This window comes from Lampris incognitus, chromosome 11 (genome assembly GCF_029633865.1).
Source record: "Lampris incognitus isolate fLamInc1 chromosome 11, fLamInc1.hap2, whole genome shotgun sequence".
Taxonomy (NCBI): domain Eukaryota; kingdom Metazoa; phylum Chordata; class Actinopteri; order Lampriformes; family Lampridae; genus Lampris; species Lampris incognitus.
In genome coordinates, this window is record NC_079221.1 from 34,027,832 (window position 1) to 34,055,484 (window position 27,653).

Consider the following 27,653-nt stretch of genomic DNA (forward strand, 5'->3'; position numbering starts at 1 on the left):
TACGAAAGCTCAGGATTTGTACAAAGGTTAGTTTTTCCATCAATTTCACAACTAGATTATGCTTTTAACAACTTTGTTTTCTACTGTGTAGTATACAATTTTCCTTATATTCTACTGTCCTACTCTTGTGTCCTCAACCAACTCTGCTTTTTGCCCAAATTTCCCATTACCAATGTTGGATTTCCCTTTTTCTTCTCAGAAATGTCATGCCATTTAATAAACTCTTTTCACGCTTTAACAGACATAGAGCCTCTCTTCATGGTGCTTTCCACTGCAAGGATACGCTATTAGATTACTGGGGAAGAACAAAGCCCAAACAATTATGTGTGTTTCGACATGGCCGTGCATGTTCCTGAGAGCCCGCGCACAGGGAACTTGGCAGGAGTTTGAAATATTCCAACATTCAGTGACGCAGCGCTGAACTGCAAATGGGTTCTCACTCATGGCCTAGTCACAGCATGCCAAGTGCTGGTCCGTAGCATTTACAAAGCAGCACAGGTTAAACCAGAGAAACCTATCTAAATAACCAATCTAAATAATCTAAAAAATAAATCATCTCTGTTACGGGACACTCAGGAAGGACTCAGGCGCAGACACAAACGGACTTCAGAGTTTATTACAGGGGGGGCAGCTAAGGCAACAACGCACAGACGAGGGAATTGGGCTGGGGAAACAGCACCGGGGACAGAGGCCGTGGGTGGTGGGGAGAGCCGGGCAGAGCAGAGATCTGGAGCAGGTGGAAAAACTGGAGAACATCAGTCAATCAGCAGGTTCGAAAAATACAGACAAAAAACAGATTTGAGAGCAAGGGCTCGATGCAGCACACTGATGGATCAGAGGCTACTGTCTGGCAGGGTGGAAGTGGCAGTGCTGGTCTTTTATAGCAGGTTGGCTTGATTATGGGATGGGTTGTAGCTGGTGAGGCTCTGCTCACCTGTCTCCACTCACACACAAACAGAGAGAGAGAGAGAGAGAGAGAGAGAGAGAGAGAGAGAGAGAGAGAGAGAGAGAGACTGACACTCGGGTAGTGGCTCAGGTTAAGCAGCTTTTGAGGTGGAGGGTGTTGAGAAGGGACAGATGTAACAGTACCCCCCCGTCTACGGGCGCCACCTGGCGCCTGACTAGGCCTGCCAGGGTGCTGGGCGTGAAACTCTCGGACGAGGGAAGCATCCAGGATGTGGCGGGGGGGAACCCAACAGCGCTCCTCAGGGCCATATCCTCCCCAATCCACCAGATATTGCAATCCTCGACCCCTTCTGCGCACATCCACCAGCCGCCGGACAGTGTAAGCAGGATAGTCATCAATAATCCGGGGTGGTGGAGGAGCTGCTGCTGGGGGGTATAAGGGACTGGAACGAACAGGTTTGATATGAGACATGTGAAAGGTGGGATGGATGCGAAGGGAAGCAGGGAGTTTCAACTGGACTACAGAGGGATTAATGACACAGTCCATCTCAAATGGTCCTAGAAATTGTGGGGAAAGCTTACGGGACTCCACTCAGTGGAATGTCCCAGGTGGCGTAACTCTGACTGCCAGAGAAAACAGAAGAGGATAAGATAGCTCAGTGAAAAAGACAAGTTTCGGAAAGAAGGAGGCCCGAATGATAGCGGGATAACAGCAAAAAAATAGGTGAAGGAAAGTATAAAAGATGAAGTGTGGATAAAAATGAAAGGAAAGCTCTGGATGGGGTTCTCCCGAGGATAACTATAAGACTGAGTGTCTTCCTCCTCATCTGCTAAAATGTGGATATAAAAACACTGTGCCACCACCAAGTCATTTCCAAGTATTTTTTTAATATCTTTAATATAGTTGGCGATCAAAGATTTTGATTTAAATCACATTTATTTACAGAGTTATGTACAGTGGCCAAAGAAGAGCAGTATAATTACAATACGGGGGGGGGGGGGGGTCAGAGGGATTAGGAAAAGGATATGTTGACTTTTGTTCTTTTAAACGAATGAATAAACTCATTGATGACTTTTTTTCATTCATTTATTCAAGACTTATGGTCTGTGTGCATAGCTTAGACACAGATTCAGCAACACACATACCCCTCAACACTCAGTAGATATACATACTGTACATGGGCAAACAACTGATAGATAAGACAACAGATAGACATTATCCACTGATCCTTTTTCATAGTCTCACTTGGTCAAACAAACTCACACAGCCATACTCGCAGAGCCACACACACACACACACACACACACACACACACACACACACACACACACACACACACACACACACACACACACACACACACACACACACACACACACACACACACATACACACACAGCTACAAATGCACAGAAACATACTGGACACACCCTGTCAAAGTACAGTACTTCAGTAGTCATGGCGACTCCCACAGAGCTAGACATACACACACAGGCTATCTAGGGCTTTGGTGGGTCTAAATGAACACACGTTTTTAAGGGAAGGTTGACACTGCATCAGCTCTGGCTATGAGTGGGGTGGGTGGACTGGGTTTGGCATCATGTGGCTGCAAAGCAACATGGGACAGCAAATCGTATTCTGAATTTCATGGCGCAGGAGGATTTAAAATTAGAATGAGCAGTCCATATACAGAACTATCGTTCCATCCAATGACACTATGTACAAAGTATGGCAAAAAAAAAAAGAGAGAGAAATTGGGGAGGGAGGGTAGGGGCAAAAACACCCCACGAGGTCAATGCTATCAGCAGGTGTCATTCATTCATTCATTGCTGTGACTAGTCCATGATATCTCCAGTGATGTCCAAGTTTCATGCTGTGGAGATGGGGGTGGGGGTGGGTGAGTTGTCCCCAAAAAGGAAGCGAGCCCATCATAGACTTGGACAAAGTCCCAAGGACCCAACCTTCCCTACTGTTCAACAGTGCATTGCCGAGTTCGTTTGGGGCTTGGGTTGAGCCAGTCCAAGTGTGGGTGCGCAGGTGGGAGGTGGTGGTAGTGACGTGGGGTCTGTGGGGGTGGTCCAGCCACCAGGGTCACGTGGCGTTGACCTCCATGATGTGGTCATCTGCCGTGGGCAGCACCAGGACCTGCCGTGCGTGGCTGTGATTGAAAACCTGGCCGGGGCTGAAGGGCTCCAGGCGTGGCATGGGGAGGCCCCTCTGCTGCTGGTCCGTGCTGCCCAGTGAATGGACACTGCCACGGCTACGGATGCTGGCCGTGTCCCCCTGGTCATCCAAAGACTTGTCAAGCAGGGAGAGAGTGTCGTTCTCCACGCAGCTGTCTGTTGATTGCAGGGAGAGGAAGAGGCTGAAGGCAATTAAACTCAACAGGCAAAGCAGAATAATATAAGATACTGACGGGTTTTAACTCCTTAGAAAATCTTGTGAAATCTTTCAAGTCTGAATGCAAAATGAAATGTCTCCTTTTGTTAAGAAAAACACTTCTTTTGAAGGACGCTACCAAGCAGTTCTAATATTGCTGATTAATAACATAAACAATATAATGTCTTCCATAGTGACATCTTACGTTAGGATAAACAGTAAAAGCGGTCAAGTTTTAAAAGTTTTGGCCTCAAGAAAGATTTAAAAGAGCTCAATGTAAAAATTATTTTTATGTGACATGTGCTCGTTGAAAAACACTGCTAATCTTAATAGGACCTAAATTATTTGATTAAGAAACACAGTCAACTTTCTAAACTGAAATGTGTTTGTATCCTACTTTGTCACTGCAAACTTACATTTGAATATTTTAAAATGACAGAAAACACATAGCCTAGTGTGGAAATCAGTACTCCTCACCATTTAATAAGCAATAGTTACAAGATATATGGATCCCTTTCATTAAAAATAAAACATCAAGGGGTGTCCGGGTAGCATAGCGGCCTATTCCGTTGCCTACCAACACGGGGATCACCGAATTGAATCCCCATGTTACCTCCGGCTTGGTCGGGCGTCCTTACAGACACAATTGGCCGTGTCTGCGGGTGGGAAGCCAGATGTGGGTATGTGTCCTGGTCGCTGCATTAGCGCCTCCTCTGGTCAGTCTGTTCGGGGGGGGGGGGGCTGGGGAGAATGGCGTGATCCTTCCACGTGCTACATCTCCCTGGTAAAACTCCTCACTGTCAGGGGAAAAGAAGTGGCTGGCGACTCCACATGTATTGGAGGAGATATGTGGTAGTCTGCAGCCCTCCCCAGATCGGCAGAAGGGGTGGAGCAACGACCGGGACGGCTCAACGAGCAGGGTGATTGGCCCGGTACAATTGGGGTGGGAAAAAACAAAGGGGGGGGGTGTAAATAAATAAATAAAAGATCAAGATGAGGGATGTCTTTGTCTGTAGACCACAAAGAAAAACTCAAGTTTCACTCCATCTCCTGAGGAGCCAATTTCTAGTTACACAGCCAGACCAGTCTGAAATAGAGACAGGAGGCCTCTGTGTTTAAACAAGCTGCAAGTACCTTGTCAGCCTCTACCCTTCTTGATTTTTTTTTGGATTATGTCCTAAACAAAGCTCTTTTCTTTTCTTTTATGTTAATTTGATTGGTTTTGAATGAATATAATGTTTTCGCGAATGTTTAATTGTGATTTGCTCATCTTATTCAAGCAGCTAACTGCTGCAGACAGAGTTATGTGACAACTATGCACTATAAGGGACTTATTTTCTTTAGTCAGTTTTCCATTGTTTTGTAAGAGCATGTCTTGTCTGTGATTTTGTTCAAAAAAGAATTACTGGTACTTTTGGTATGAAAACACAACCAAATGTCTGCCAATTTTTGGTCACAAGATTACTCAAGATAGCAGGTGAAACAACTTTTTAAACGTTAACACTCGAACTCAGTGATGATAACAATGGTTACATTCAACAAGCATATAAATAATTACTTGGCTACACAGGTGAAGTAAAAAACTACAGGAATGTGAATAGGAGGTCTTACCGGGGTCAGGCTGGATAGCGGGTGCTGCAGTGTGAGGCAGGTACTTCAACACTTTGATTTTGGGGAAGGGCAGGTGACCCGCGAACAAGGGCATCACCTCAATTTGCACCTTGTGGGTGGCGCTGGCAGACATGGGCATGGATACCATCCCAGAGCTCTTCCCACACACAGCCCAGTTACTGCTGCTGTCAGCAACTGTGGGGGGAGAAGGAGACAGTTTTGTCTATGCATCCACCCACAAATGAGGACATGTACGTAATGTTTCATATGTGGACACACTTAGGATGTTGGTATGAAACAGACAGTTTGGGTATCAGCGATTTATCAAATTTTGCTCTCCCACTTTCACCCACTCTTTCTCTCTATTCACACATAAGCGCTCTCCTGGTTTACCTTCATACATGAGCTTGGTAGTCCTGAGCCCATCTGTCTCGGCCTTGCCCTCGTCTCCGATCTCTCCCTCTGCAGGCTCAGTCAGGCGTGTGATGCACACCTCTAGCCCACAGAGTGTGCCAGAGCGACAGTGCTGCTCCCCAGCGGCAGGCAGGATCTCCGCTCGTACACTGTACAGGGTCTGATTGGATCAAATAGTAGAAGAAAAACGGCGGTGTTTCTTCACAGGCTACTTTCACACAATTTTAAAATGGTGGTGGCAGGCTGTAAAAGCTGAGGTAAACTGAAAGATTTGTAATGCACTTACAGTGACTCTCTCCAGCTGGAACTGGTAGTGGAAGGGTTTGAAGGCAGAGATGTCTTGCTGGAGCGGCGAGAAGTTGGCAGAAAATACACACTGGAGACAGGAGGGAAGATCTGCCCTCCACCTCACCTCCCATAAGCAGAACACACTCTGCTTACTGCACACCAGCTAAAGTGTGACAGAAATGGCTTGATGTCAATGATAGATAGGATGGATCAATATCTGAGAGTAGCCTAATAGTAAATAGATCCAGACAGCAAAATAAGACAAATAAAAGCCTCTGGCTTGCTGTAAATCATAGTTTCAGAAGTTAAAACATCTTATTTAAGTTGTTTCACGTTGTAAATACTAGTGGTATACATTAGAAACACTGAAATATATTTGTATAGACAGAATCTCTCTGCCAGTTGTGAATTTCTATCAGCTTCTCTCTCTCTCTCTTTTTTTTTGATAACCCAATTGTACCCGTCCAATTACCCTACTCATCCGAGCCGTCCCCGGTCACTGCTCCACCCCCTCTGCCGATCCGGGGAGGGCTGCAGACTACCACATGGCTCTTCCGATACATGTGGAGTTACCAACCGCTTCTTTTCACCTGACAGTGAGGACTTTCGCCGGTGGGACATAGCGCGTGGGAGGATCACGCTTTTCCCCCCCAGTTCCCCCTCCCCCTGAACAGGCACCCCAGTTGACCAGAGAAAGCACTAGTACAGTGACCAGGATACATACCCACATCTGGCTTCCCATCCACAGACACGGCCAATTGTGTCTGTAGGGACGCCCGACCAAGCCGGAGGTAACACGGGGATCCGAATCGGTGATCCCCGTGTTGGTAGGCAACAGAATAGACCACCACGCCACCCGGATACCCTCAGTCTATCAGCTTCTCTTATTACCTGTTTCGCTTTAGTATTGAGTGACTGCAGCTCCAAAGAGGTATGATGTTTCTCCGACAGCTTCAGATCTGACAGCTGGAAGCTCACATCCGACACATTCTGTACACACACCTGGATGTATTTCCTGAGGATTAGGGCAAAAAGGTCACAGGTCAGAGGAGGATTAAGCAGAAATACTCTGCATTCAAAATGTCAAAAAAGAAAAAAAATCAATAAATAAACTCTGTAGGCACTCTGTTTATTAAGGCTTTCATTCTGGAGTGGTATTTTAATTCAGCCAATGTCACTGAAAAACATTTAAGAATCAGTTTCATTATCACAAAGCAATAATTTTGTGACCAGAGGAGTCAATTTTGTAAAACAGCTGTTAGTTCCGTTTGGACTCAAATCCTACATTTGTAAAGTCTTATTTTGAAAACAGCTGTGAGAGAAGCGAGCGCACACTGATCCATGCTTACCTGTTGCCAGCAGATAGCAGTGAATGTTTTGTCTTGAACGGGATGTAGAAGGTGAGAGCCAGCAGTGTGGAGTAGATAGACCAGGGGCAGTCTATCGACATCTGTGGACAGACCAGAAAGGAGTCACAAGAAAACCGCTAACTGGTCTCGTGTGAGTGTCTAAATACTCAGTCAACAGATGTGTGGACATTTGGCTGATTGATGTAGCCATTTCTTCACTTTTGTAGGAAAACCTAATTTGAATGGAAAGGAGGCTCTGGATGGACTATGGGTAAGACAGACCACAATTTCCAAGATGCATGCCTGTAATAAAAAAAAAAAAAAAAAAAATCGCTCAAAAAATAAACACATTTCTGTCGTTATTTTGTACTTATCCCATTATGGTATTGTAAAAATTTAATTGGTTTAAAAAAATGACAGCATATTTTAATATAGTTCTCAGACTGATGTCTTCTGGAAGACACAAATACCCTGCTGTGTTAATTAAAACTCAATGAAATTATGAAATGAAAAACAACAGGGACCCAGTGAGTGATACCATTGTAAAAACCATTTCTAAATTCAAGATTTCTTTATAAACTGTACTTAAGAGCAGTGAATAGGGCTTAACAGATACTGATATCATCACAAAACATCTCAACCAAATGTCTGACAGTAACTCAAGAACCAGGGTGAAAAGGTGGGAAAGAACAAAATGAGCCAAGTCGTCTGTGAGAAGTGCCCCTTAAACGCAGGTCTCACATGGCTGTAGCAAGTCCTGTGTAAGGACGCTTTTATCCAGCGGCCCCTTACCCTCTGGTCGATTGCAGTCATGGGGGTGTCAGGGTGGCTGTAGCTGCGTGGCCGATGGCGGATCTCCCCATTGGTCAGCCTCTCGTTGGCGGGTCGGTCAGGCCCTGATGGGATGATACATAGCACCTCCAGCTGGAACTCCAGGGTATGGTAGGGCGGGGTGGGGGGCAGGCTGATGCTGGTCACCTTCTCAGATGACTGAATGGACAAAGCACTCTCCCCCATGCGCTCTGGATATGGTGAGTGGGGGGGGGTCACAACATGAAATTTTACATTGAAAACACTGATTGTTAATTTTTTTCTTTTTAATTAATGCTCAGTGATATCCATGCATCTATCACAACTGTCATTTTTTCATCCATCACACTATTTATCCTTGTGTTAGTAACTCTACAACATTTGTTTGGTACATACATGAATATAGGCTCCAGCATCCCCGCGACCCTGAGAGCAGGATAAGCGGTTTGGATAATGGATGGATGGACAAATCATATTTCATTATGATACATCCAACATACCCAGCATACCTATTTATTTATCTTTCTATCCCCTTGCCATACTTTGTGTTTCATAGAATAGTCGACTATCAGAACCACTAGTCGACACTGCACAGACTAATCATTTATCTGTGGTAAAGCAGTGGCAATGCATCTACAGCAGATATGCAGCTGGGGGCGCTGTGGTTCCATCATAGATTTGCTGGAACAATCATGTTCTACGTTTTGACACATGTTCAATAATCCAGTTAAGGAATAATTTTCTACATTATGCCATGTTAAATAGAATTTAAGGTATTTAGAGAAGGAGAGACTCCTGCTATCCCTGATGACAGCTGTTGAAAACATGAACAGAACACATAGTGTCCTCTTAAAAGCCTTTAATTTTACTTTAACTGATTTTAAATACACAATCATCCGTGTTTAATATCTATGCTAATGATTTACGCAAATTACATTGTGCTCCACAAGACCCATTCACCTCTCATAAAGTATCTTATAATGTTGGGGAAAAAACCGCAGCTGACAGTGCAGCTGTATTTTATACCGTTATCCTCCTTTGTGAAGCGAGCCATATTTAATCATTTAACCTGTAATGTTAAATAACTGAATATCCATCCATTATCTGAACCACTTATCCTGCTCTCAGGGTCGCAGGGATGCTGGAGCCTATTCCAGCAATCATTGGGCAGCAGGCGGGGAGACACCCTGGACAGGCCGCCAGCCATCACAGGGCCCAAACACACACACACACACACACACACACACAGACAGACACACACACACACACACAGACACACACACACACACACACACACACACACACACTTTCATACCTAGGGACAATTTAGTATGGCCGATTCACCTGACCTACATGTCTTTGGACTGTGAGAGGAAACCGGAGCCCCCGGAGGAAACCCACGCAGACACTGGGAGAACATGCAAACTCCACACAGAGGACGACCTGGAACGACCCACAAAGGTTGGACTACCCTGGGGCTCGAACCCAGGACCTTCTTGCTGTGTGTCGACCACACTAACCACTGCGCCACCATGCTGCCATGACTGAATATGAAAAACTGTAATGTCAAATTCCTCATTAGACATCAGATGCTCTATGTTTGTCCCCACATTAAAAGTACTTTCAAGAAATGTGAATGCTTCTTGTTGGCGACACCATTTAATTTACATAATGTAGGACAAAAAGGATCAGACGAATAAATATATACTGTATTGAACATTCAATCTAAGATAATTTAAGGCTTTTAGGCTTTTAAACAGCTGCCGTCACCCCGACAACCACAAACGCACTCAGCTGAAAGTCACCAGTTAACATGGTCAACTAGTTAACCCAAAACACCTGCAAGAAAGCAGTCGCATTGTTACTGCAGTCAAACTCTTCAGCGCAGACAAGCTTGCCGGAGGTTTAGTCCAATCAGATTGCGGCTCTTTTGTAAACAGTCTCTCAGAGCCAATCGAGGACTCTGCTATTTCATCTACCCTCAAGTTGATCCCACCTACTGTATATTAGTTAACCCTTTACTGGTTGTATTTGGGACCTTTTTGATGAGAATTGGGTGGAAAAAATATATGTCTCCCACAATTAATCAACTACTCGACTACATTTTGGGAGTAGTTGACTACTAAAATGCAACAGTTGTGAATGCCCTAGTGTGTGTGTACTGACCAGCAGCAGGGTTGAGGATGGAGGCTGTGCAGGTTGTAAAAGGCAGGATGGGCATGGTGTCAGTATTGCTGAGCTGCAAGGCGTCTCCCTTCTTCACTGTATAGTGGCCCGTTAACAGAGTGAACTTCACCTTCTGGGGCAGACCCGCCAGCAGTGGCTCTGAAACCACAAAGCCATGACAGGAAATAAGCACAGCAGCCAACAATGCTCAGCACTGCTTGGACAGTGTCCCTAAATCTATTAGTCCTAAATGTGGTGCTGCAAGCGGACCTGAAAGGGGTTCCACTGTGAGCTCTGGCTCCTGAGAATAGACCTCGTATTGGACCAGAGGGTAGATGTGGGGAAGTACAAACTGGACCTGGCCCACCGTGGCACACAGCTGTCGCAAGGTGTAAGTACCCGGCTCCCCACTCTGCACAGAGAGACAGAGAGATGGGAGCGAGAAAGAGGACATTTTACAGAAGAAGAAGGACAGGGGTGGATGTCAGAAAAGAAGGCACAGATGGGGTAAGAGACAAAAAGGAAGAAAAATTCATTCTTTTTATAACAGTGGCTGGAAGAGAGTAACAGGAGGGATCAAGATTGATTGTGTGACATGGTAAATCAGGGTTTTTAGAAAGAGTGAGAACATTAATTTTCCAGGACTTTTCAAGATCTTCCATGACTTTTTTTGGATCAATATGACAGTCATCGATCACAAAAGGTCATATTATTCAGTATTAATGTGAAAATGTTCCTTTTTGCAACAGGAATAGCATCTAAAGGACACCTAGTTTTTCTCCGGTTGTTTCTGTATCTCTGGGGTGGCAATGAAAGAGTTTTTTCCATCTGCCAAGTACATATCATGATGTCAGTTGGCAGACATAAAAACTACAGCCAAGTTTATGGATACAGAAGCTTGTGCAAAATGCATTCTGATAAATGTAGACACTAGCCATGTTTCCAAATGAATTTTAAGCAAACTTGAAGTGTCGCAAAAAAGAAAATGTGAATTAGGTGCCTTTCCATCAACTGTTTTGGAGAGAATAAACTAGGTTACGCAAAGCGTAGTTTCGTCAGAAGTATAGGCTACGTTGTGCATGGCTGTAACAGAGTACAAGAAATGGAGGTTGCGAAACGAAAACAAAACCAGTTGCCTTGGCCATCTGTGAGAGAAAATGGGGAGAGGACTTCAGAAAATTGTTTCATTTCGGAAAGTTGTAATTGTTCTTTCATGTCCGCTAAAATGGGCCATGTCTCATGCTGTCCAGAGATGAAGAAAAAGAAATACACGTTATGAGAATATCTGGGAAGACCCTGACAGAGGAAATAGCTGATCAGTTATATGAGTTAAATGTTCGCTACGTCAGAACTTCATCAGCAAAGGTGTTTCCATATCCCATTTAACCCATTAACCTTTTTCGAAAAAGGCAAAAACCACCTCAAGCGAGCGCAAAAACATTTTTGTGAAATTAAGGAAGTTTTTTCAAATTTTGCTGTTTCCATAAACCTTTTCTAATGCGATACTTCAAAACGGGCTTAAAAATACGTTATGGAAACACGGCTATTGTCAGAAAGGCTCTGTGAACAGGAAAAACCCGATTTCTCTGTCAATATAGTACACAGTGAGGATCTTATTGCTTCAGTTGACTACAATACCCATCTGCACTGTGCACATTCACAAAACCACGGGCAAAATGTTCCTTTAACTACCAGTGAGAGCCTCAACAGTCTCTTAAAATAAACTGTGTAACTTTTAGCTGGTCACTGAATCTATTTATTTATTTTTATTCCCCCTCCCCCCTTTCTCCCCAATTGTATCTGGCTGATTACCCTACACTTCCGAGCTGTCCTGGTCACTGCGCCACCCCCTCTGCCGATCCGGGTAGGGCTGCAGACTACCACAGGCCTCCTCCGATACATGTGGAGTCATCAGCTGCTTCTTTTCCCCTGACAGTGAGGAGTTTTGCCAGGGAGACGTAGCATGTGGGAGGATCACGCCATTCCTCCCAGTTCCCCCTCCCCCCCCCAAACAGGCGCCCCGACTGACCAGAGGAGGCGTTAGTGAAGCGACCAGGACACATACCCACATCAAGCTTCCCACCCGCAGAAACGGTCAATTGTGTCTGTAGGATGCCCAACCAAGCTGGAGGTAACACGGGGATTCGATCCGGCAGTCCCCGTGTTGGTAGGCAACGGAACAGACCGCCATGCTACCCGGACGCCCTGGTCGCTGAATTTATACCCCAACCTACATGTGATCTCAGCTAAAATGCACAAAAAAAAAAAAAACCAATATTTCTAGATTTGATCAATATAATTTTTCAGGTGTTTTTTTTTTTGTTGAATGGACTATAAAACAAAACAAAACGCAAAAAGAAAAAAAAAGCAATATTAGTGGGAAAAAAATGACATTTTGCAGCTTTATTAATTTCCAAGACCCCAATAATATAAAAATATTTCTAGATTTGATCAATATAATATCTCAAGTGTTTTTTTTTTAATGAATGGACTATAAAACAAAACAAAAAACGCAAAAAAAAAAAGTTCCTCTTACTGGTGCTGTGAACGTGATGCTGTTATTCCCCGGCTCCAGCATTACATCCTGCACTTTCAGCATCTGTGACCCATCGTCCATGGTAACAGCGGGAGGGCTGACACAGTTGGGTGTGTCTGGCGACGAGCTGCTGTCATGGCGGCGCATGATCAGGTGTGTGTTTTTACACACCATGCCCGTGGAGTTGATGGAGTTGTCCGAGGGACTCCTGTCCTGGATCTCGTCCAGCTCTAAAGAGGGATGGATGACAGCGGATGACGGCAGTCCCCCTGATGAGTTCCCATGGCTGAAGTATACTGTCCCTGGATTTGTTTGTCTCTGAGGTCCCTTAGACCTCCCGTGAATCCCTACTTGCTCCAGACTAAAGTGAATACTAGCGGCCAGCTGCTGTATGCACACTGACACGGGCATCAGGAACCGCAGGCTGAGCTCAACCTGGAGCGCTGCACCAGAGTGCACAGAGGCCATAGCTGGAAGAAACTGCAGCTGTGTGAGCTGGGCAAATGCATTCATGCCGAGAGTCACTTTCATGGCTATGGAAGGAGGAAAAAAGAATTCAATAGATAATATATTTATATATATAAAAAAAAACATCTTTGAGAGGTACAAGCTTGTCTCTGATCACTTACACTCATTTGTTGATTTGCAGGCAAAGGTCAGGATTTCCTGACAAAAGTGCTTCCTCTCCTCATTGATCAGATTCACATCACCTGCCAACAAGGCACTGGTCTGCAGGTAGCTACAGTTAAGTGTTAAGGAAACCACAGATATGGGCTCCACACAAGGTACTTTCTGCATTAAGTAAGGTTGTTCAAAACACAGCAACTTTATCAAGTAAACACACATAAAATGCTTTTATCTGATAAACACCTTTATAAAGTGAACACTAATTTAAGCCTTTGGGACAGAACCCTTTTTGTTTTCCATGCAAATTTCCTACAAGTTGTTTTCTGAAATGACCACTACAACCCAGCATTAGCATCACCCAAGTCAAAGGAGCAGCCCACTAACCCAATATTACTCAGTGGCAAGAACTAGGCTGTTAGAACAAGCTTGAACTGTCCATAATAGTCACACTTTTCATCATCTCAATTTTAACAACACAACTCATTTGAGTTTTTTTTTTCAGACACTATTAGAGAGTCTAAATACATTGATTCATAAAACAAATTTCTAAAAAGGTAATTTGATGCAGTAGCACCGAAATGTTACTCCTGTTGCACCCAATTGATTATAAAAGCCAAATTGGACCATGTTGCTCCAGTGTTATTCTTTCTAAAACAAAAAACAAAAAACAAACATCTGCAAGCCTGTGGTCTGGGTCAGTGTTTCTCCTTTAAAAAGATACTCTCCAGTGCGGCCCAGCAGCTTCTGACATTCAGCAATCTGTTTCCTGGTGTGAGTAACAGGCAGGCTCCACCCCTCTGACACATACGACCTCAGAGCATCCTGCAAAAAGACCTCTGCCCGCTCAGGGGCCCCCTTCCTCCTGATGAAGACACAGATAGTTCACAAGTTCATCACCCCAACTTTTTGATTGGACCTCTGTGGTCAGAGTAGCAGAAAATAGTCTCAAGACAGACAACACTAGACAAAAGCACTGCGATAACTGCACTAACAAGCCTGTTCTTACATGTAGAACTCGGCCAGGCTTTTCCCCACCAGTCTGGCTGACCTCTGCCTACCGATGGCCCTGTACATCTCCATAGCAGCATGAGACAGCTCCTGATGAACAAACACACCAATACGAGAGAGAGAGAGAGAGAGTGGGGGGTAGACAACAGTAAGTTTCCATTAAAGGGGAATGTGGGAATGTGTGGTAACTTCCTCCTATTCTTTCCCAAAAATATGAAGCATATCAAGCAGTTAGTATTGCAATAATACTGGCACTTACAAGATAGTGCCTCTCAAAGGCCTCTACAGATGATAAGGCTTCTTTCAGCTTTTTGTAAGGGCTCTGCAAACTGTTGACTAAAAAAGAAGAGTGACAAAAAGAACAATTTAAAACAAAGCACAGTTTTTTTGTCATCTTGCCAAGAAGGTGAAATATTTCTCAATCACAACTTAGTTGTGCATGACTGGACTGGCAAGCTGGTGTTGCTTTGCATTTTAGAGAAATTTCACTCTTGAATACATTTCATGTTACATCTATCAAGTGGTCTGTTTCATTTTCATTTGAGCACACTGAGTACTGGGGAAAAACAACTGAAATTTTCTTGACAGTGTCATATCAACAGAAGACAGGAACACTTTACAAAGAATCACACGGAAGAAAAAAATAACAGCGTTGTCGTGCTTTGTTTTAGACATGGGGTGGTAAAATACACACTTTTAACCTTTATTTACTGCACACACCACAAACTGAATCCTACATTTTTCATTAATGTTATCATTCCAATGTAGACATCTAAGGTTATGTATAATTTATAATTGTATATTGAACGATCTGTTTTTCAGTATCAGCTTGTGGGTCTGTTTATGCATCAGACAAATTCCACTTGTGGCCACTGAGGTGCAACTGAATTCTGTTGCCAGTATTTGTGCTTTGCTGCAGGCCCTCTGGTCACAGTTTTGTCTGTCTCTCTTACCGGTCTCAGGCCTCTCATCGCCCAGGCCGGCCAGCAGATCCACAGTCCTGTTCAGGTCCTCAGAGGTCGGCCCCTTGTCTGATATCAGACCACACAGCTCCCCCAGGGACTTCAGCTGCAGAAGAGTGTATGTTAGTGTGTGTGTTTGCTAACTCCTATCAACTACTAAAAATATGACTCTCCTATCAACTGATAAACATATGAAAGGATTTCAGATGAATTCCTATAAAATGTTCTTGTTTATGTTCTGACTCTAGATGTGCGATAATATCAGTAATAGTAAAAAGAAAGCTCTACTTTGATTCCAGCAGTTACTTTGTCACTTTGGGTGCCACATTTATGAAATGCAGAATCTCTAATTTTGGAAGAGGAGGAGGAGGAGAACAAGAAGAACAAGAACAAGAAGAACAAGAATGAGAAGAAGAAGAAGGAGGAGGAGAACAAGAACGCGAGGAGAATGCAAAGGAGAAGAACAAGAACAAGAATAACAAGAATGAGGAGAAGAACAAGAACGAGAAGAACTAGAACGAGAACGAGAAGAACAAGATCAAGAACAAGAATGAGAAGAACGAGAAGAAGAAAAGGAAGAAGAAAAAGAAGAAGAGGAGAAGGAGGAGAAAGAGAAGGAGGAAGAGAGGGAGAAGAAGAAGAAGAAGCAACACCTGGTGACTTGCAACTCATGAGAGATGGTGCAAACTAAGCTGAGGCTAGATCTGAGGTTTTCTGTCTCTGTTACCTTGTCAGTGGCGTAAGCCCACAAGCCTACAGTGTGGGAGCAGTTGTCAGCTAGCTGGGCCTGATCACAGCAGCCCTCGATCCTGTGGAGAACCTCGAGACAGCTCAGGAACACCCAGCAGTCCAGCGCCCCCTCCAGGATAGACACCTTGAGAACAACAGCTGCATATTAAGATGTGATACATCATCTTATTTCTGTGGTACTTGAAATATGCCATTAAAAGTCATTATGGCAGTGGGGTGTGGTTTAGCCTTGGTTGCAGGCAGAGAGAGAGGGGGTATTGGTCGCGGGAGAGCCAATGCGCGATAGCTAGTAATTAGTGATCAGCCAGAGGCAGTCTAAGTTTCTCTGGCCACGGTGGTATCAGAGAGAGAAGAGTTCGGGCTGGAGGTCCCAAAATTGACCAAGCCTGCCTCCCTCCATTATGAAAACCATCTCGCACCCTGCCAGAAAGCCAAGGTTTTCACGCTGCAGCAGTGCTTTGCTGATGTGTTCTCCCTCCTGCCAAGTAGCACAAATGTCATACAGCACTGCAGAGTGACATCTCTGGATGTGACGGTGTACTCTCATCCATACCGACTGCCTGAACACAAAAAGAAAACTGTTCAGGCAGAAGTCAAAACCATGCTGGAAATTGGAGTAATAGAGGAGTCTAGCAGTGACTGGACTCCATTGCCCTTGTGGGCAACTCCGATGGATCTATACAGTTCTGTGTAGACTACCGCATGGTGAATGACATGTCAAAATTTGACACATATCCAATGCCGTGGGTCACCGAACTGCTAGACTGGCTTGGCTCTGTTCTCTTTTTTTACGACACCGGATTTAACCTAGGGCTACTGGCAGATTCCCTTGTCACCAGAGTCTAAGGAAAAAACAGCTTTTTCTATGCCAAACAGTTTTTACCAGTTCATGAGACTTCCGTTCAGGCTGTTCTGGAATTCCAGCCATATTCCAGAGCCTCACGGACTGGTTGCTGTGACCACAAGCTGCGTATGCTGCATCCTACTTGGACAACATGATCATCTACAGTTGCACCTGGGACTAGCATATGCGGCAGGTGGCGGCAGTGCTCGAGTCTCCAAGGCAGGTGGGGCTCATGGCCAGCCCAAAGAAGTGCAAAGTTGGGCGGCAGGAGGTATGATATCTGGGGTACCACTTAGGTGGCAGGCTGGTGTGCACCCAGATAGAGAAAACCACAGCAATTATAGATGGTTCATCCCCGCCTTTGCGAAGCTGACCAGTCTCTTGACCGATCTCACCTGAGAGGCTGCCTAAGATCCGGTCCCTCTCTGGATAGCTGCAACACTCCTAACTTCTCTGTCTTTTGTCTTGCAGACTGACACGTCAGACAGAGGGCTGGGGCCCATTTGTCTCTGGAGGTGGAGGGAGTCGATCGCTCAGTGCTGTACATAAGCCGCAAGCTGGCGGAGATGGAGGAAAGGTACAGCACCATAGAAAAGGAGTGACTGGCCATCAGTTGGGCACTCATTTGCCCTCTCTTCGGACCATGCGCCGCTCCAGTTGCTCAACAACACGAATGATGCTAATGCGTGAATCACCTGTTGATATCTGGCCTTACAGCCTTTTAAGTTCACGGTGGTGGGGGTATGTGGTAGTGGGGTGTGGTTTAGCCTCGGCTGCATGCAGAGAGAGAGGGGGCATGGGTCACGGAAGAGCCGACGTGTGGTAGCGAGGCCGATTAGTGATCAGCCTAAGGTGTGCCAACTAACAAACTGCTCTTTAAATTCTGCAGTGAAGCTAGGTCCTGGACTGACAAATATGGCGAGAGAGAGAGAGAGAGAGAGAGAGAGAGAGAGAGAGAGAGAGAGAGAGAGAGAGAGAGAGAGAGAGAGAGAGAGAGAGAGAGAGAGAGAAGGGAGCAATGCCTGATATCCACTCTAAAGGAAGAGTGAGGCAGCTCCAGCAACTGAGAGCATTGGCCCATGCGGGAAAAGAGAGACAGACTAATAAATAAGATGCCTGTGTTTATACACCTAACCTGTGCGCGTCCCTCCATCCTGGACACTCTCCATTGGCAGCAGTCATGTATGCAGGTTTTCTTTAAAATCCAGCACTACAGGGGCATCCGGGTAGCATGGCGGTCTATTCCATTGCCTACCAACACAGGGATCGGCGGTTCGAATACCTGTGTTACTTCCAGCTTGGTCTGGCATCCCTGCAGACACAACTGGCCGTGTCTGTGGGTGGGAAGCCGGATGTGGGTATGAATCCTAGTTGCTGCACTAGCACCTCTTCTGGTCGTTTGGGGCGCCTGTTTGGTGGGAGTGGGAACTGGGGGAAATAGTGTGATCCTCCCACACACTACGTCTCCCTGGTGAAACTCCTCACTGTCAGGTGAAAAGAAGCGGCTGGTGACGCCACATGTATTGGAGGAGGCATGTGGTAGTCTGCAGCCCTCCCCGGATTGTCAGAGGGGGTGGAGCAGAGACTGGGATGGCTCAGGAGAGTGAGGTAATTGGCCAGATACATTTGGAAGAAAAAGAGGGGGGAAAAAAAATCCAACACTACACCGACTGATTTCACTGATAAAAACAATTTCAACCAGACAGAGAAGGAAAAAATGGGGGAATGGGCTGCTGTAGCATTATGTTTGTTTGCTTCGACAAAACTGATACACAAGGTTCTCTGCAGCACAGCATTGAGAACCGCTGCTTTACCAAACCATAGGATAACAGAGAAATATAGGCTTGATAGCCATCGAGTTGAACCAATCACAAGAAAACCATAATTGTCTCTGCAAGAGTGTGACTGGTCAGTGGAAGTTAACTCACACACCCAACACCTCTGCCCCTCATCCCTCTACAGTTTCCATTAAGTGCATTTGTCTGACATCTTGCAGTATGAAAACAGTGAAAGTAAACTTAACAGGGATTGTTTCTTTTATTTTACTTCTCATAAGGGTATACACTGGGTTAATTTGGTTCAGCTGAGGATGGCCAAATAGACCGTTTACTCATGAATAAAACATCTACAAATTATTCACTTAAAAAAAAAATCTTGTGAGCTCATTGATACTCCACATATTCCAGCATGAGTCAAATCTGCAGCCACCTCAGAGTAGTAGGTAAGGAAAACAAATGTGGAAAAACAACAGTAATGATGACAAAAAACAAACAACAAAAAAAATAAATCAGTAAATGGAATTTTACTTCTCGCTTTCAGGGCAAGATTTATGGAGAGTTAAATACAAGGAATCAACATTGTCAAGCGCACTTAATGAATTTGAGCTTGTTGTGATCAGCTGACCATGCTGATGAAAAGAAACTGAAATGGAGAGCTTGATTGAATTAAGTTGTGTGTTTGTTTGATGTCACACTGCATAATAGTCTGTGGTTAATAGATTGTGCATCAACATCCCCTGCGGCATTGATAAATTACACAACCACAAAAGGAGAGAGGGACATTGGTGGGTTGCTACCTGGAAACAAGTGTGTGAACCTTCAAATAACCCTGGAGATTAGATATGGTGGGAAGAAGACAGACTGGATACAGTAAAGTGAATGGTTGAAGCCTTCTGACATACAAAACATCTCATCACATTATAAATGTCACACGACAGACTGAAGGTTACCTTTACCTCCACATTGGTAAAATGCAGCTCACCTCTAGTAGGCGTAGCTCCTGGACGCAGTTGTGGAGTAGCTCCAGGGCTCTCTGCGTGACCTCCCAAGGCCTCTGAAGGAAGATGAGCAGGGTGCACTGGCGGGAGAACAGGTAGCTCCTCAGGTCCAGCAGGCTGGCCACCCCATGCTGGATCCCGTCCCTCTTCTCCATGTCGATGGGCCGACGCAGCAGCAAACCACCCCAGCTGCGCACGGGGGCACAGAACGACCCAAGCCAGTTGGCTCCATCTGTAGGATGAGCGACCCAGCAATGTACAGAAATCAGTCAGCCTGACATCTTAATTTTTTTGCTACTAATATAACATGTTACATGTGACATTTGGCAAACACCTCAGTCCTGTCACACTTACAGTACAATGAGTCCATTAATTTTTCCCTGGGAATATAACAGGAAACCCTTGCAGTTTTATTATCACGCATTGGTCCCTGACCATGTGCCATTGAGTGCCTGGTGTATTCAGGTTTTAATTCCAATTTAACATTACACCCTCATATATCACTCCTTAGTTCTATCTTCTCTGCTCGAATGCATCATTAACGGATTCTGTTTTCTTCTTCTTCTTCTTTTGGCTTGTTCCCTGTTTCCCAGGGGTGCCACAGCGGATTTGATAGTTTCCATTAGTACCCTGTGAGGGCACAGCACCGATGGCGGCCTTGTCAATCCGCATAATAATTTGGCAAGATTTTACATCGGATACCCTTCCTGACACAACCGCTAACCCTATGGACAGGGACACAGGTAAAGTGCTGGATGTCATCCCAGTATTCATGGACTTGTGCCCATGCCTGTCGCCATTAACTGATTCTGTTTTAAGTAAGCCAAATTCATTTGCCTAAAAACTTGAAAATGGTCAAGTCAAGTCAAGTCAAGTCAATTTTATTTGCATAGCCCAATATCACAAATTACAAATTTGCCTCAGTGGGCTTTACAGCAACACACAAGCCATTTAGTTCTTGTAACACAATCAAATGATGATATAATGATTTTAAGATTAAAACAGTCCAAAATAAGCTAAAATCAGAGATCTCATTATGAGAATATATCACTGGAAGTATTGATAAGTTCAATAGAAAAAAATTTTTTTTTTTCTTTTTGACACCCATTCTTAACTGGTATTGATCCACATTTGTAAATTATATACACTGAGAGAGTGAAACAGAGAACATTGGGCTCAGTACCTCCAGCTCCAAAGTTGAGGACATACTGAGTAAAGAGAGCATCCAGTTCATCGTACTGAACCAGAGCATCCTCAAACTGCTGTAGCATCTCGAACACAAAGGCCAGCTCCTCCTGCGCAGCACACACATACACACAAAAATATGAGATACATACCAACACTAATGGGTGCACATCCTCAAAAAATGCAGGGAGAGAACTGTGGTATCCTGTGTGCCCACAAAAACACATTCTTGACACACACAAAAGCAGACAGTGAAGATGGTGTATATGAAGGTTGGATGTAATAAGACAGATAAAATATGCCAGCGGAGAAATTTCAGAGGAGCTATGCATTTGCAAGCATTCTCATAGAAATGGTTTAATCATGTCAAAGACTGGCGAGACAAAATTCCAAGCATGACATAACCTCCTCTCTTCCCGCCACAGAAACTGCAGTCCAAAAAAAAAGAAGAAAAAAAAAGAAAAGAAACGCCCCCATAACCGTTCTTTTTTCATGTACCTGCACCATGAAGTATTCACAGAAGCTCCAGCCAGGCTGGGTGCGCTTCTCTCTAAGTGTGCGCATGTCGTCTTCAAAACGGCCAAGGTTCTTGGTGAAAGACATGAGGAGGAGGGTGCGCAGCTTCAGCAGGAAAGAGCTCCACGACTCCTGAGACCTGGACGACTCCTTTAGAGGATCTGACAGGACCACACACCTACGAGAGGGTTAGGGGAGGAATTAACCTTTAATATGCCAGCAGCACACTCGTTCATTTTTATTATCATAACTCATTTACATTCACACTTGCAGACATTCCCATTGCAGAGTAGCACAACTAAAGTATTCAACTGATAGCCATTGGAGCAGAAGGTTCCTTGCTCAAGGGCCTGTTCAGGCTACATGGGGATCTGAACTAGCAAACCTTTGGTCACAGGCCTGCATAGCCAACATTGTAACAAAGCAGATAGGAGTGGGGAGAAGGGAGTAAGGAACAGTGGCAAGATAGCGTGCCTATAAAAGATTATACATGCAGTAAATCTATTGAGGCTTTTTCACATTACCCTGTGGGGCTGGGTGAAAGATCAAGCTCTTTGTTACAAACTATATTCATGAATTAAAATCCATCCATACATCTATCCATTATCCAAACCGCTTATCCTGCTTTCAGGGTTGCGGGATGCTGGAGTCTATCCCAGCAGTCATTGGGCGGCAGACAGGGAGACACCCTGAACAGGCCGCCAGGCCATCACAGGAATTAAAATATGATAATATGAATAATATGATAATATAAATTAAAATATGATAGCGAAATAAGAGGTCACATAATAATGAAAAATTGAATGTTTCCTTTTGGGTGTATTGCCATAAAATATAAGATGAGGATTATTTGCTAATCAAAATGGTCCATGAGCAGATTCTCTTACATGAGCAGATTCTCTCATGCTACCATGTGATTATAATAACCTTCTAATGCATCTAACTAATAGCTTGCACACAGTGCAGCGATGTTACTTTCCATCACCCTCAAGTCAGCCAGACTAATAGAGGAAGTACAGTATGTTCAAATATGAAGTCTTTACAACTAACTACATATGGCCAGGGCCTTTTCTCGTTCTCTCACATTATTAATTATACATTATATTAATTCATACGATATTCTAAAACCGCAGCCGGGCACAACAGATATGCTATCGAGAATCTAAACCTGCCCTCATTGCAATAACTATGCTGGTAAAACGCTTACGCTTATCAAATCTCCTGCCTTAGTTTGCAGCAGTCACCTGTAGCCATTTGAAATCAACAATTTTTTATTATTGTTCAAATATTTTTATTTATAAATGTAGTGCAATATGTAAAGTCTATTTCTTAACTAAAAACACACTGATGTAACCCAAACACTGATCTCAACAGGCACATAAACTGAATAGCTGAAGCAAATTTAGCTTTTGTGAAACAGCGGGGTGTCAAATTCATATTGATTAGATTGCGCTGAAGCTCGCATGAGAATAGCTTGGTGTTTGCTTCGACAGGGGAAAAGGACCAATCTTTATTAGAGAGGCCATTAAAAGGTTTCATTTCAATGATACTTAGTGAAATGTCAGCGACTACAACAGACAGGAATTTGTAATTTCCATCTGCTCAGTCTCCCGTTTCCAAACAAGTTACATCCACTCTACCTGTGTGTCATGATGCATGTGTCAACAGTACCATGAAGAAATAAAGTATATTCTTAATATTGTTAATTTCTAAATGCATCTGCTTACTAAAACATGAGGATCCCTTAAACAAGATACCCTTTTGTGCTTTTATTAGATGTTTTGGGGAATTTAGCTTTACAATAAAAATAAAAACAATGGGCAACAAATGTGTAAGGACATTAAACGCTAAAATTCAGGCTGGCTTCCACATTCACTGCTTGTAAGAAAAAGTACACTGTAGATTTCACTGAGCGTCAAGTGTAACTGAATGCGTTGGCTTGTTCAGTCAGGCTTAAATCAACTAACTCTGCATGTCTTGTCTCCTCACCTGTCATTCTGCTTGTTGCAGAAGTCATTGCGGATCTTGTCCACAATGGAGGAACGCGGAAGGATATTAGTCTTGTTCTTCTTTTTGGCATCGTTGGTCTCCACGACAACGATGACCCAGTCTGCCGAGCCGTGGGCCCGCAGGCTGTTCTGCCAGCGCATCATGTCCTCCTTTACCGAGCCCTTGTATGCCTCTGTGTCCTACAATGTGGAAGAACAGATACATTGCACAGATTTATAATAAATGGATCTGGAGAGAATGAAAAACATAGCATATATCTTGGCAATTTCCTCAACATTTGATGTACTGCATGTAAACTGTGTCCTGGACAAATTAGCAGTGCTATTATCAGTGAACTCATCAGTCTTGCAATAGTGTAAAACAATGTGCACCAGATTTGCAAGGTCTATAAGAAAAACGAGTTCTGTGATTTACTCAATACATTACAGAAAGTTACATGTATTATTTATAAGATCCCCCCGATAGCTGTACCTTTGAAATATGTAGATTGAAAAGGTAAGGGCTGGATAAGCTTAAATTCTGATGCATGCTAACAAGTAAAAAAATGAAGCCCTTATATATCTATGTCAACGGGAACAGGCTTGATTAGGATATATTGTAGCACCTTTGCACAAATAAGTTGGTTCACAACTGACCCTTTACACAATTCCAAATCCTGGGAAAAGGCACAATGTAGGTAAATTAGTATCATACATGTTTTAAATGAAGAACCTCATTTGAATCACAATGTAATAAACCCCATACAGGCTACTGTATGAAATAAGTTATGGTAGTGTGCTAACAGACAGATTTTTGGCATGCATACACCGTACACTGACTGTATGCTTGAGTGCATGCATAACTGGAAAGACAGACAGTTACACACACACACACACACACACACACACACACACATTTATAGGCTCAGTTACAGTCATGCTCCAATTTAGCCTCTATGTCAATGTAATAAAATGCATCTATTTATTCTCAACAGGAGCATGTACTAGACCTGTCCGTTCACCGCTGCTCTCCAGTGACAGCTTACATTCACAGTATCGAATAGCAGAAACTACCCTCAATCTTGAATGAGAGCCTTCAATTTAGTGAATGCCTCACATGCATCCTGTTGAGCCCTGAGAGAGTTTTAATGACCTGAGTCAAACGCTGCCTTCATTGGCATCACAGCCCTCAGGAACACTGAGAAATTGAACAGGTAAATCGAAAATCTTAGTGCAATTTCTCCCAAATTCAGAAGAGCCATGCCTGCAAGGAAATATTATCTGTTTTGGTCATGAGTTGGTGACAGCATTTCCTCAAATGAACTAGCTTCCCATGACAAAGTGTCTCTATCAGCATTGAGGTTCCTGCTTTCCTCCTGGTTCATGCTCAGCCTGCTCTCTACTACTGCTGTTAACTGATTGGACAAATGGACAGTTTAGACTGAATATAGTTGTCTCTCAAACAGTTAATGTATGTAGGGATGTTAATTAATAACTGTTGTTCAAATTTTCACCATTTAAAAATAATGTCAATCAAACCCTGTCAATTTAACCAAATTATAAAAACTTCTGGTATGGAAAAGAATTGGTTGAGTCGGGTTTTTTTTGGAGGGAAAATGCTGAATTTAGACACTACACAAGAGGGACTTTAGATTACTGGAAAGGGTTTTTTTTGGAGGAAAAGTGCTGAATTTAGACACCACACAAGAGGGACTTTAGATTACTGGAAAGAGTATTTTCACAAGGCCCTGACCCTGAAAAGACCTCGACGGTGGAAAAATACGGGCAAAGCGAACAACTTAGTGTGGGAGCGTTCAACTCAAAAATTTATGAGTTGTGAAGTAATGTGGCAAATTTTGATAGATTATTTTCTGGCATATAGCAGCATATAATTACAGGCATAACTGGGCTTTGTGCTAATTTATAAACAGTGTGTCTTGGGTCATAGCTGTATGACTTTAAATAAGCATGACCTACATATTATAAATGTTATGCTTTCATAACATGACCAACATCCTGCTTTAATATAGCCATCGATATCTTCTGTTTACCTTACACTGTAACAGGAATTCCTCACAAGATGATTACTTAGCCTACAGAAAAGTGGGGCATGATTTTACACTACATCGGACTCATGCATCAGGTCCACTGGACCACACTAATGAGGTATCTATGCATGATAACATAGCCTGCTGATGCACAGTACCCTTCGGTTTCCTTGGGTAGTTTATTGAGCAATATTTGCTTTATTGATTGTGGGTGTTGGAAAGAGTGTGTGTGCGTATGTGTGTGTGCACGGTGCATGTTACTCACACAGCAATCTGTCCAGTAGATGTGCAGAAAGGGGAAGGTAAGAAGAGCTTTGTTGCCTTCTTTGGGGATTAGCTCCTCTTTAAACTGGACAAAGTTAGCCTCAAGGTGGATCATTTTTGGCGCACGGCCATAAGTCCTGTAGACACAGCAAAGTAGTTTTATATGAGCAAATAAGCAGTGTTAACAACCATCACATGCATTACACAGACTGATTTCATTCTGTCCACAACAATGTAGTAAACCAAAACCAAGAACCACATGTACCTCATCCATCTTTAAGATGGCATTTAAAAAGACTCCATATATGATGCCTACAATTTCCACTTAATCTTGACAAACTATATTCCATTATGTATATAGCAGTCTCACCTCCTCCATTCCATTGGCTCTCTGGGAAGCTGTTGGGCCAATGGGGTATAGAGAGATGTGAACAAACCCTGGTCTCCAGCACCTGAGAGCAAAGAGGAGCATAGATGAATGATAGATGAGGGAACACTGAATGAACGGAAAACAAGATCTGCTGATACCCAAAATGAAGCTATAAAAAGGAAATTACTTATATTCATCATTCAGCAAAACATGACCACCTTCTGAGCTTTTGCTGTTTTATCTCTTATTAAAGCCAAGAGGAACAGTGTTTCCATTTCATGAGTAAACTGTTTTCAAGGTAGGTCATGTATAAATAACATGTGCATGCTTTAGTTAGTAGAGCATGGAGATAAAAACACCAGATTCTACTTCAGACCAACAGATGATATTATCTTTTCCTTTCACCAAATTCCATCTAAATAGGACAACTGCATTTCCACTTGCCATTGCTAGCATTCTATCTAACCACAACCATCCCCGCCTGTCAGATTTTGTGCTTTCATGCTTTGGGGATTCCTAGTTAAGTTCTGTGCAATGAAAAGTATGTGTTCATTAGCCATAGATGGAGAAATGGTGGAACCCCATAACATAACGCCCAATCCCAAGTCTTCATTGTGTGGTTGGCAAACAGATAGGATGAAATGAGGCCTTCTAACCTATCATCCACTCAAGTCATGCTGTAAATAAGTTATATAAAAGCTTGGTTAGGCACAAGTACACATGGGACAATAGTTCATTTCATAAACTTGTCATAACACAAAATCATGAGTGCTCTGTAAACTAATAGGTTAGTTTCTCTGCTAGAGGCTAGACCTTCGGTTTCTGTGCTTTGTATTTGGCTGCCTGTCACATGCTACTTAGCTGTAATGGGTTAATTCTGTTTTGAAAATTTCACTTCGCACAGTTACTCGGTGAGACTCAAAGTTAAATATAATCTGAGAGTTTTTCCCTGAATGGGAATGTTCAGTGTCTCGACATACCGTTGCCACTATTCTGCATTCTAGATGGCTACATGATAAATTTATCAATTAGCAATGTTTCATCACGGTAAGCTCCACCATCACACGTAAGATTTTTAGATTTGCCCGAGCCTATCGCCTCCTGTCCATTCCGATCCTAAAAGTGGAGTACCCTGCAGTGAGAAGTAAAAGCTGGCCCCCATCACCAGTGGGGTCAACTCTTAAAATAACCCTTCTAGGAGGCTTGCATTGGACGCCAACAGGGAATTTAGGAATGCCAGAGCGATTGACTCTCAACCCATATTCAGTGTTGACCACTGTCTGTGCCGCCTGGCAGACAAAACACCGTGATCATGTAGTCATGATTGGCGGGGGCGCAAGGTGAATCCCTACTCAGTGACATCAGGTAACTAGACCGGGCTGCAGCAACGAGCCGTGACGTAGTACAGACAGCAAGGCCTGTTAGCCAACGTGGCTAGCCGGCTCAATTCATTTATTTTACTTCAAGGAACTTTTTTAATACAGCGTCGGCGCACCGGACAGTATCCAAACATCAATATAGCGGCGCAGTCGAACGTAACAAGCCGAACTGAAGCACCGAATCGCTCCACTCAAAGGCAATGTGTCAGGGCTCGCTATATCCCAAGGCTAGCTTAACCCGAACTAGCTTAGCTTAGCTGTCAGAATTGGTGGTAAAAACGTATGACTGCAACATCTCTTGTTTTGAAGAAACACTCACATGTCACGATTGGCTTGTTTTCCATTGTATAAATTATCGGCTTTTCTTCCTGAGGCTCCATGTACGTTAACGGTAGCCCCCCATGAAAATGGCATGCAGCGTTTTGTTATTGGTAGGTGCTTATGTGTGCGGCTGTCTTGATTCGGACGGGGCCTGT

At 43.7% G+C, this 27,653-nt stretch overlaps 1 protein-coding gene across 2 annotated transcripts; it reads right to left on the reverse strand.

Moving 5' to 3' along the window:
* Positions 1 to 1,790: 1,790 nt before the first annotated feature.
* On the reverse strand, positions 1,791 to 27,653 carry trappc10 (trafficking protein particle complex subunit 10). Of its 2 annotated transcripts, XM_056289347.1 has the most exons (24): positions 27,497 to 27,653; positions 25,799 to 25,880; positions 25,430 to 25,565; positions 23,118 to 23,317; positions 21,111 to 21,306; positions 20,611 to 20,722; positions 19,412 to 19,659; positions 15,785 to 15,931; positions 15,049 to 15,163; positions 14,355 to 14,431; positions 14,094 to 14,185; positions 13,809 to 13,949; positions 13,090 to 13,199; positions 12,461 to 12,993; positions 10,195 to 10,336; positions 9,925 to 10,083; positions 7,741 to 7,970; positions 7,231 to 7,251; positions 6,949 to 7,049; positions 6,491 to 6,614; positions 5,598 to 5,762; positions 5,291 to 5,471; positions 4,898 to 5,092; positions 1,791 to 3,246 (listed from the first exon to the last, which is right to left on the reverse strand). In XM_056289347.1, exons 1-24 carry the CDS (start codon positions 27,555 to 27,557, stop codon positions 2,999 to 3,001), a joined length of 3,816 nt encoding a protein of 1,271 aa, XP_056145322.1. In that variant the 5' UTR covers positions 27,558 to 27,653; the 3' UTR covers positions 1,791 to 2,998. The 2 variants fall into 2 exon arrangements, with proteins under 2 accessions (XP_056145322.1, XP_056145323.1); XM_056289348.1 differs by lacking the exon at positions 7,231 to 7,251.